Raw genomic sequence first — 11995 nt, 5'->3', positions numbered from 1 at the left:
AAAATTAAAGAATTAAAATGAGAAATCCCTTCCTGCTTTACCTTCTCCTTGGCCATTTTCACTTGGGTCCTCCTCCTTGATACCTAATGAGGCAGGGATGGAAAAAAGTAGAAAACTAACCTTGTCCTACCTACTCGTCATGCTCCTATTATTTTAAGAAAATTCAAAAGAATTCTATCATTTTAAAATATATTTTAAACACAAATTTTGAATAAAAGCCCAAATTCCAGCCTATGATTTTTCTGGCACAAGTGAAGTTTGTCTTCATTTTTATTTATTTATTTTTATAGAATTGTCTTTATGCATTGATGGATTCCTCCTATTGAGGATAAAAGTTTTAATCTAGAGATCAATCTAACATAATTAACCGAAATTCATATGAAAAAATTTAAAAAATTTAAATATTTAAAATAAAAATAAAAAACATTTTAAACATTACAATTTACAAAATTTCGAAGTTTCACAATTAATCACAAATAAAATATTTTATAAAAATTAAAAAAAAAATTGACTATAAAACTAATCCAGTACTTGAATTTCATAAAATCAAGATCTCTAAACTTGAAATTGTTAAAGCATATGTATACATATTTGCATCAATTACCTAAATTGTTTAAGGGTATAAGGAATAAGATGTTCTCGAGACTTTCCCTAATTATGCAAATTGTTTGTTTATCACCCGTAAGTTGAAAGTTATTTAATAGAACGGGCTATCTCTTGCTTTGTGATCTACCAAATATTATATAGTCTTCAGACCTCCTATGAATAATTAAATTAAATTAAAAAAAAAAAAAAAAAAAAAACGTAGTCACTACCCTGTGACATGTTACATTAACTGGTTAGGGGCTATTTTGCGTCATGGAACACTTGAACTTTAGCTCAATGTTAGTTTGTTGGTGAGGACATTTTCTCTTTCAGCAACTTTGTCAAGATCTCACTTCAGTTGGTCCAAGGGATATCTTTCATATATATAGAAATTTATTCATTTATCATTATTTTTAATTAATTAACAAAATTAAGTGCTCTAATATAATGTCTTCAAAGTTACAGAATTAATGATATATCAACCTACAAATTATGGGGTGATATCTATATGGAGTAAAATGTTATGATTATGTGAAATCCGTTTTGATTAATTAAAATACTGAAGTTAGAAATTGCACATTTATGTATTTTAAGAAGTTCAAGGATAATTAATATAATAAAAAGTTGTACTGGGGAGGTCTAATGGCCAGGATTTAAATGAGCGAGGTATGCTATGTTTTTCCTGACTTTTTGGTTAATGATATATATGCTTATAAAAAAAATTCAAGGATTTAACTATATATTTAAATAAATGCAGAGATATTATGTACAATAACATTTAAAATAACTGATAGAATAATCTATTTAGCAGTGAACCTTGAACGACATTAATGGTATTGTGCTTCTCTTTACATTGGAGAAGAATAATTTTCTTTCTTTTTTTTTTAATGTGTTAGTAATGTCAACATTTATAATTAAAAAGACAAATAATGCTTAGCTTAATAGTAATAAAGTCATCTCTTAAACTATGAAGTTTTAAGTTTCAATGAAAATTAATTGTAAAAAAGAAAAATGCTATAGTAGTGACTTGAGAATCCATCTAATAAAATGCTTGTGGAAATAAATGTCATTTCACTTGTTATGCTTAAAAAATGGTGTAGAATATGGAGAAGAATAGAGTTAAGTCATCATTCAAATTAGAAATTGATTGATATTGTCTAGTAATCAAAGAAAAACCAAGTCAAACTTGAGAATCCATCTAATTATATACTTGTGGAAATAAATGTCATTTCACTTGTTATGCTTAAAAAATGGTGTAGAATATGGAGAAGAATAGAGTTAAGTCATCATTCAAATTAGAAATTGATTGATATTGTCTAGTAATCAAAGAAAAACCAAGTCAAACTTGAGAATCCATCTAATTATATACTTGTGGAAATAAATGTCATTTCACTTGTTATGCTTAAAAAATGGTGTAGAATATGGAGAAGAATGGAGTTAAGTCATCATTCAAATTAGAAATTGATTGATATTGTCTAGTAATCAAAGAAAAACCAAGTCAAACTTGAGAATCCATCTAATTATACACTTGTGGAAATAAATGTCATAAAAATTAAATTCCACTTGTTTGGCCTAAAGAATGGTGAATAAAAGACTTAAGTCATCATTCAAATTAGAAGTGGATTGATATGTCTAACGATCAAAGAAAAGCGAAGTCAAACTTGAGAGTCCATCCAATTAAATGATTGTGGAAATAAAGGTCATAGAAATTAAATTCCACTTGTTTTGCGTAAAGAATGGTGCAGAATATGATAAAAAATAGAATTTGATCTACCATTGCTACATACCAATGAAGGCTTATTATGTTATTAATCACAACCTTGGGGCTCTATTCTGAAGGAGATATCCTCTAATTAGAAGAGGAGATATCCTCTAATTAGAAGTAGATATATTTTAATTTTAATTAAGATATTTAAAATTTGAATGTCATTTATTATTATATAAAATATATATATATATATATATATATATATATATATATATATATATATATATATATATATATATATATTACAAACCAATATTTTATTGTATAACCTAATAAATTCAACGAAGTTACTAGGCGGTAAGGAGTTTGTGCACTTTGCCTTTGGCTTGGCACAGGAATGAATCTATTTCACCATTTTCACTCTATTTGCAAATTTAACTGAGCCAAACTAAACTTCCTTAAGCTTAAGCCCGAAGGCACTGAAGTTTCTTAATTCTCTATCAATTAGGATTTCGACTCGAAGGCACTGAAGTTTCATAATTCTTTATCAATTGGGATTTCGACTCTACTGCAGCTTCATTATTTTTTTTCTTCAGACAGAAATAATTAATAGTTAGTAGGGCGTGTATTCCAGGACTCCAAAGAGAGTTCATGGCTTAACGCATAGCAATTAGCAATCTAGATCACTGTTTTTTTCCCCGCCACTTGATGGGTGGTGTAGTTTTCAACCCAAACCAACCAACCCCAAGAAATGGTATGCAAATTTGGCTTAATAGGTAGGTGTGTCAATGAATTTCTTAAAATTTTTTATTAAAATTTTATAATTGAAAATGACAAGTCAAGTCACTGTTTTAATCTTTAGAAAATGGATAAGGGAAAATAGAGTGTTGAAGGCATTAAAATTCATGACTTGGTCTTCAAAGCCATACTTATTTTCATAGAAGCTGTCAACTATTATTATGTATTTATATACTTCTTATTGTTTTGGTTTGGAAGTGATACTCCCAAACATTATATGCATTGGTGGTTAGAAGCGACATGTAGTAGTACAATACTTAATTATGGCAAAATCATTTACTACTCAAGACTAATACTTAATTAAAAATACTTGTAGGATTATTTTCATTTTTTTTTTATTTTTTTATAGGATTGTCTTCATACGTTGATGGATTCCTCCTAATGAGGATAAATGTTTTATTCTAGTGATAATTTAAGACAATTGTTGGTATATATGGAAGAGAATAATAGAATATAGCAGCAGAAGATATATTTTATTTGATTCATCAAGCTTACATATATAGAACTTGGAATAACAGAAATTCAATAAAAATTCTAAGTCCTAGCAGCTGATTACGTGATCCACAAAATCTCAAGTAAGACTAACAGTTTCCTAAAGAATAGGAACTAATTATTGACAAGGAAATATTCCAATTTTGAATTAGTAAAACAAGGTTACGTGCAATTCAAAAGCATTATTCTAACAACAATAAACTGAAATTGATATGAAAAAAATTTATACTTTTATATAATAAAACTATTTAAATATTTTAAATAACAAACTTTTGAACATTACAATTTACAAAATTTCGAAGTTTCATAATTAATCAAAAATAAAATATATACTAAAAAAAAAAGAAAATAAACTAAAAATTTAATCCACTACTCGAAATTCTTAAAATCAAAATCTCTAAACTTGAAATTGTTATAGCATATGTATACATATTTGCATTAATCACCTAAAAATCAGCTAATTACTATGTTTAAGGTATAAGAAATAAGAAGTTTTCGAATTTGACGTTCCCTAATTACTAACTGTGAGTTATCACCTATATGGTGAAAGTTATTTAATAGAAAGGACTATCTTCTGTTTTGTAATCAACCAAATATTATACAATCTTTAGAGCTCCTATGAATAATTTTTTTTTTTTTTTTTTTAAAAAAAAGGCCTAATCTCTACCTTGTGACATGCTACATTAACCGGTTAGGAGCTATTTTGCATCATGGAACACTTGAACTTAGCTCAACGTTAGTTGGAAGGTGAGGACATTTTCTCTTTCAGCAACTTTGTCAAGATCTCACTTCAATTGGTCCAAGGGATATTTTTCATACATATCATACTTTATGAAAGAAAAAAATATAAATACTTGAGTTTTTAATTTATCATTATTTTTATGCTAAGCTTAATAGTACCAAAGTTGTCTCCAAAACCATGAAGTTTTAAGTTTCAATCAAAATCAATTGCCAAAAAAAAAAATGCTAGTAATGACTTGAGAATCCATCTAATTAAATGTTTGTGGAAATAAATGTCATAGAAATTAAGTTTTACTTGTTATGCGTAAAAAAATGGTGTAGAATATAGTGAAGAATAAAGTTAAATCATCATTCAAATTAGAAATTAATTGATATGTCTAATAATCAAAGAAAAGTAAAATCAGGCTTGAGAATCTATCTAATTAAATGCTTATGAAAATAAATGTCATAGAAATTAAATTTCACTCGTTATACGTAAAGAATGGTGTAGAATATAATAAAAAAGAAGAATTCATCATCCAATTTATAAATTGATTGATATGTCTAATAATCAAAGAAAAAGCAAAGTCAGAAAATGTGTTTAACTTTAATTTATACTCACCAAAGAATTTGAGATACTATTGTCACATATGAACAAAGACTTATATATTATATTATTAATCATTGTCTTAGTGCCTATATTCCGACGGAGAAACTCCCCTAATTACAAGTCTTCAATGGATTAAGAAGAGAGATGAATTGATTGAAAATGACAAGTCAAGTCATAGGCTTTATCTCTGCAAAATGGACAAGAGAAAACGGAGTGTTTAGCCATTAAAATCCATTCCTTTGTCATCACGGCCACAATTGTCTTCATTGAAGCAGTTGATTAGTACCATATATTTGTGTACTTAAGGTTATTTTTGTGAACCCAACGGAAATTGATACTCCAAACATATTGATGGTTATAAGTAGGGGTGTGCAGTTTTCGGTTTAAACCGAAAAATCGAACCGAACCGATTAATTCGGTTCAATCGGTTCGGTTTTAAATTTTAATCGGTTCGATTCGATTTATAATTTTGATAATTTCGGTTAATCGGTTCGGTTCGGTTATTTTCATAAAAAAATCAAAAAAATCGAACCGAACCTAAATTATTAATATATATAGGAAATAAAAAAAAATCAAATCAAATTGAATCGAACTGAATCAAACCGAACCGAAATCAAAGAAAACCGAACCGAACCTAAAGATTTTTGAGTTTTAATTTCTAATTTTTTTTGTTTTTATGTTTTTATTATTTAGATTTAATGTTAAAAATATGAAATTTTATAATTTTCGGTTTGATCGGTTTAAAACCGAACCGAACCGAAATTTATCGATTCGATTCGGTTCAGTTTTCTCTTATCAATCGGTTCGATTCGGGTTTTTAAATTTTTGATTTTCAGTTTTCGGTTTTATCGGTTCGGTTCGATTCAGAACTGAACTGACCGTTTGCACACCCCTAATTATAAGTCATCTTGACGTGACTTGAAGCTTGGATTGAGATAGCAATTGCACCATTAGACTTTGAACAGTGAACTAGCTAAGGTCATTAACTCCCTGCATTGGCATTGACGCCTATGCTTGGATTGAAACTGATCACACTATTTCTTGATGTAAAGTCTCCTTCACATTTGGAAGAGCAAGACTGGTGGCTGACGAATGCAGATTTTTTTTTTTTTTTCCTCATAGCAAATTCATATTTAGCTTAGTCAATCCTTGATTGTGAATGAGTGAATGAAGGAAGGAGAGTGTCAAAAAGGGATGTAGAAGAAATTGAAGCACCTGGAAGAGGATATTTTAAACTTTCAAAATCTATATTTGGTATATGACCCTTTGTTGTATCCTTAATTGTGCAGCGAAATAAAGAGGAAGTTAATAGGAAAAATGAAGAGAAAAAAAAAAAGAAAGAAAATTTAATATGAATAACATTTTCGTATTCCTACATTTTCTTCTACTTCACTCCAATTTGAAGGAAAATATTTTGTATTAATTAATTAAAAGGATTTGAGAGATGAAATTTTATTTCTATTCTCCTTCTTTCTGTATCCTACTTAATGTCTAAACAAGAAGAATTGAAGAAATCATTTTTTTTCCCTTCTCTCCATTTCTCTCAATCCAAACAAATCATAAAATAACTATACAACTAAGAAACAAGAAAAGGCAAAAGGAGAATGAATTTTATAAAATAATAATAATTTATTTTTTCCTAATAATATTTTCCTAATTCCCAATTCCTTTAATTAAAGTTAATTTACTAATTTTAATGCCATATTAAACCACTTGGCATTTACTTATAACAATTAGTTCTCAATTTTAGCATTATAATGTATATTAGATTACTACTGTTATTATTTAAACTTTTGTGGACTCTTGAGCAATGCAAATTCAGTTACGTCTCCTACTATAGGAGTTAAGAAATTTTTTTTTAAAATAATAAATATTTTTTGTTAGTATAAAGTCCAACTCAATTATAAGTGTTGAAGAATGAAAAGTAAAAGAAAAGCAAGTCATTTATCTGCTTCCTTATTTGGTCTTCAGTCATCACGGCCTGCAGACTTTAGGAAACTCCCTCCAAACTCCAAAATTCTTTCATTCGGATTATAAATACCAAATGCTTACACTGATTTTTTAGTAACTCAACTTTTCAACTTTAGCTTTCCACTTCAGGAGAATGGCTAGTCTACTATGGCTTGCTCACTTTCTCTGCTTCCTTTTGTTTCACTTGCATTTCCGAGCTGCTTCTTCTTCACCTTTTTCTTTCAATTCCTCCTCTCCAGCCATGCCGTGTCAACATGACCAGAGTCTTGCCTTGCTCCAATTCAAGAAAACCTTTTCCATTAGAAGTAATGCCTCTCCCTGGGTTTTCCCTTACCCCAAGCCTTATCCAAAGACAGGGTCTTGGAAAGAGGACACGGATTGCTGCTGGTGGGATGGGGTCACTTGCGACATAGAAACGGGTAATGTAATTGGCCTTAACCTTTCTTCTAGCTTGCTCTATGGTACCATTCATTCTAATAATACTCTTTTCTTCCTTCCTCATCTCCAAAAGCTTGACCTCTCTAACAATCGTTTCAACCGCTCTCAAATTGTACCTCAGTTCGGCCAATTTTTGAATTTAACATATCTTAACCTAAATTACTCTGTTTTTGAGGGCCAAATTCCACTAGAAATTTCTTATCTGCCTGCTTTGGTTTCGCTTGATCTTTCTAAGAACCCTTATTTGATACTTGAAACGTTTATCTTTAACGAGCTTGTTCAAAACCTGACCCAGTTACAGCAATTGGACTTGAGTGAAATAAACATGTCCTTGGTCGGGTCTAGTTCCTTGATGAATTTGTCTTCTTCTTTGACATCTCTCAAACTCAGCGAATGCCAATTGCAAGGGAAATTCCCAGATATCAGTCATCTATCCAAATTGGTTTTATTGGACCTCTCCTATAACAATTTTAGTGGTGAGATTCCATCCTCATTGGAAAATTTTAAACAGCTTGATACTTTATACCTTGACAACAACAATCTCAATGGTCAAATTCCATCCTTACTCGGAAGCCTTAAGGAACTCTCCTCATTGGACCTCTCCTATAACAATTTTAATGGTGAGATTCCCTCCTCATTTGAAAACCTTAAACAGCTTCAAATTTTGGACCTCCAAAACAACAATCTTAGTGGTCAGATTCCATCCTCACTTGGAAGCCTTGGGGAACTCTATTCATTGCACCTCTCTTATAACAATTTTAGTGGTGAGATTCCCTCCTCATTTGGAAACCTTAAACAGCTTCATACTTTGAACCTTTACAACAACAATCTCAGTGATCAAATTCCATCCTCACTTGGAAGCCTTGGGGAACTCTATTCATTGGACCTCTCTTATAACAATTTTAATGGTGAGATTCCCTCCTCATTTGGAAACCTTAAACAGCTTCATACTTTGAACCTTTACAACAACAATCTCAGTGGTCAAATCCCATCCTCACTTGGAAGCCTTAAAGAACTCTCTTTATTGGACCTCTCCTATAACAATTTTAATGGTGAGATTCCCTCCTCCTTTGAAAACCTTAAACAGCTTGATATTTTGTGGCTCAACAACAACAATCTCAGTGGTCAAATTTCATCCTCACTTGGAAACCTTAAGGAACTCTTTAATTTGGATCTCTCCTATAACAATTTTAATGGTGAGATTCCCTCCTCATTTGAAAACCTTAAACATCTTCTAATTTTGGACCTCAGCAACAACAATCTCAGTGGTCAAATTTCATCCTCACTTACGAGGCTTAAAGTCGTCTTATCATTGGATCTCTCCTATAACAATTTTAGAGGTGAGATTCCTTCCTCATTTGAAAACCTTAAACAACTTCAAATTTTTGACCTCTAAAACAACAATCTCAGTGGTCAAATTCCTAATTATTTTACAAACTACAAACAATTTTACAGGTCCCATCACTTTCCAAGGAAGCAGGCTCTCAAGTTTAGTATACCTCGATTTATCCAACAACTTGTTACATGGCCGAATTCCAAGTTCAATTTTCAAACTTGTGAACTTGAGTGTTCTCATTCTTTCATCCAACAAATTGATAAGAGAAGTCTCTTCTGCAGTTTGCGAGTTAAATTCTCTTGAAATTCTTGACCTGTCAAACAATAGTTTGAACGGATTCATGCCACAATGTTTGGGAAATTTCAGCAACAATCTTTCAGTATTGCACTTGGGCATGAACAAATTCCATGGAACCATCCTTGAAACGTTTTCTATAGGCAGCAACTTGAGATATTTGAACTTCAATGGTAACCAATTGCAAGGTAGAATCCCACCTTCCATCTCCAATTGTATAAATTTGGAAATTTTAGATCTCGGAAACAATAGTATAGATGACACATTCCCCCATTTTCTGGAAACACTTTCGAAGCTACAAATTCTAATTCTAAAATCCAATAGATTTCATGGTTTGGTGAAAGGGACCTCTGCCAATTATTCATTCTCAAAGCTGCGAATTTTTGACCTCTCCAACAACACGTTTAGCGGACCTTTACCTGCGGAGTATTTCAATAATTTCAAGGCAATGATAATCTTTGATTTGAATATGAAATACATGGGGGCACCAAATTATTCCTCTTATGATTATTCTGTGAGTCTGACTCTCAAAGGCTTAGAGATTGAGTTGGTGAAAATCCAAACACTTCTTACATCCATTGATTTGTCGGGCAATAAATTCACAGGGGAGATCCCACAGTCAATTGGAAAACTTAAATCACTTAAGTTGCTCAACTTGTCTCACAATCAACTCACAGGCAATATTCAAACATCATTGGGGAATTTGAGCAATTTGGAATCATTAGACCTCTCTTCAAATCTTCTTGTTGGAAGGATTCCAATGCAATTGACATATTTGACATTTTTGGAAGTGTTTCGGGTTTCACATAATCAACTTGAAGGACCTATACCCGAAGGAAAGCAGTTCAACACATTTGATAACACTTCATATGAAGGGAATTTGGGATTGTGTGGATTTCCGCTAGAAAAATGTGACAATGGGGAGAGGCAACAACCAACATCATCAAAAGAAATTGATTCCAAGTCTAAAAATGGATTTGGATGGAAAGCTGTATTGGCAGGGTATGGATGTGGAGTAATATTTGGTGTTGTAATGGGATATGTTGTGTTTAAAACAAGAAAACCTATATGGTTTGTGAGGATGGTTGAAGGTGAAAGGCATCGAAAGCTAAAAAGATTTAGCAATTGATGTTCAAAGAGAAACTTTTCAATGTGACTGGTGTTTACAGGTATTATTTCGTGATATATCTTGCTTTGCATATAATCTTAGGTTAATTAGCTTTCTTTTTTTTTTTTTCTCTTTTTATATAAATATATTTAAATTGTTTTTTTAGGAAATAAATTATTCTTATTGTTAATTAGCACAATATTTGATCTGATTGTTATAAGATTTTATCCATTTACTATGAATTTCTTACAATTCTTTTTTTTCTTTATGAATTTTCTACCTTGTTAGGTAGGTGAAGAATAACTAAGAAGATGCGGCCAAATGAAGATACAGGGGTGGGCAAATCTAGCACAATTGTTCTATCATGTAAAAATTTATCTTGTTATGCTTCTCTGTCTCTGTTTTCTACACATGTAAGTTTTCTTAAAATAATGAAAGTTTTTGTATGTCTAAAATTGGGAACTTGTGTTAGATTTTAATTTCTAATTTGAGCTACAATATATCAATCTTGGACTATATTTGCCGTTTGTTGAACAGGGATCAGTAGTTACATTTTCAGCATATTTATCGTGAGGCCAAAACTTATGAGCTGATTGACTGGCACATTATGCACATTCTTTTCTAGCTGGATTGATGTGGTTGCAAGACGCTCATAGTAGAATTCTTTATTTGTTGCAGCATGCGACCTTTCAGAAAGTTGTCCTTTTGTTAGTCTTTGTGTTTTTGTTTTTCTCTTTATTCATTTTCTAAAAAAAATGAAGATAATAAATTTGTCTTATACCAAACCTAATTAAGTGCAATTGACTTACCGCTATTCAGTTGAATGAAATCACCGAGGTCACACACCAGGTCTATCCAGGGTCCCCTTCAAGATTTGGGATGCCATTGATCATAACCAGGTATATTTGTAGGTTATGATAATATATTACAAGTATATATTTTTATTTATTATAAAATTAAAGAATTAAAATAAGAAATCCCTTCCTACTTTACCTTCTCCTTGGTCATTTCACTTGATACCTAATGAGGCAGGTGCGGAAAAGGAGAAAACAAACCTTGTCCTACCTACTCGTCCTGCTCCTATTATTTTAAGAAAACTCAAAAGAATTCTATCATTTTAAAATATATTTTAAACACAAATTTTATAAAAATATTTTTTTGAATTCCTTTAATTGAATTGTAATCCCTTCGTCCCACAAAGATAAGATAGGCTTACTTATATTTTTACATAATTCAAGAAAATATAGTTAATAAAGTTAAGGTAATAAATTTTGTTTAACTTTTTCCTAATACACTTTCCAATTATACTGCTCCATTAAAAATTAAATAACTTAAACTTTCAAATTATTGTTAGAACTAATGGATATTTTTTTCAATGTATATTATTAAGGACATATTAATAAACTAATCAATAAACTACCAATTAGTGATTAGTAACATTTGGATTAAAAGCCCAAATTCCAGCCCATGATTATCCTTTGCGCGTGCAAGGTGAAAGTTGAAACATGAAAAATTTGGAATGGCCAATAACATAATCATTTTGGAGAAATTAATGAAAACTGAAACTATTGAAGAATTCTTCCATTACATTTAATTTCTTCTCCTTCGTGGGGTAACTGGCAAGGTAAGATTCCTTTTATCCACCAATAGCTAGAAGGAAACACATCTTCTTTGTATCTTCTGGCACAAGTGAAGATTGCATTGCATATACAATTCCAAAGCTTTAAGCAATAGTAGAAGCGACATGTAGTACGTAGTATAATACTTAATTATATCAAAATCATTGACTTCTCAAGAATAATACTTCATTAAAAATACTATTAGAATTTTCTTCATTTTTATTTATTTTTTTTTATAGAATTATCTTCATACATTGATGGATTCCTTCTAATGAGGATAAGAGTTTTATTCTAGAGATCAATATAACATAATTAA

General features: G+C 30.6%; 1 protein-coding gene across 1 annotated transcript; it reads left to right on the top strand.

Moving 5' to 3' along the window:
* Positions 1-6979: 6979 nt before the first annotated feature.
* On the top strand, positions 6980-10089 carry LOC131173305 (receptor-like protein 43). The gene is made up of 2 exons (XM_058135432.1): positions 6980-8471; positions 8809-10089. Exons 1-2 carry the CDS (start codon positions 7018-7020, stop codon positions 10079-10081), a joined length of 2727 nt encoding a protein of 908 aa, XP_057991415.1. The 5' UTR covers positions 6980-7017; the 3' UTR covers positions 10082-10089.
* The last annotated feature ends 1906 nt before the right edge of the window (positions 10090-11995 follow it).

This window comes from Hevea brasiliensis, chromosome 14 (assembly GCF_030052815.1).
Source record: "Hevea brasiliensis isolate MT/VB/25A 57/8 chromosome 14, ASM3005281v1, whole genome shotgun sequence".
Classification (NCBI taxonomy): Eukaryota; Viridiplantae; Streptophyta; class Magnoliopsida; order Malpighiales; family Euphorbiaceae; genus Hevea; species Hevea brasiliensis.
Note: the sequence above shows the minus strand (reverse complement) of the source record. Positions and strands in the feature narration are given on the sequence as shown.

Coding starts and splice junctions, on each gene's coding strand:
- LOC131173305 (XM_058135432.1), top strand. CDS start 7,018: ATGGCTAGTCTACTATGGCTTGCTCACTTTCTCTGCTTCCTTTTGTTT. Junction 8,472..8,808: donor ATTTCATCCTCACTTGGAAA/CCTTAAGGAACT, acceptor AAGCAGGCTCTC/AAGTTTAGTATACCTCGATT.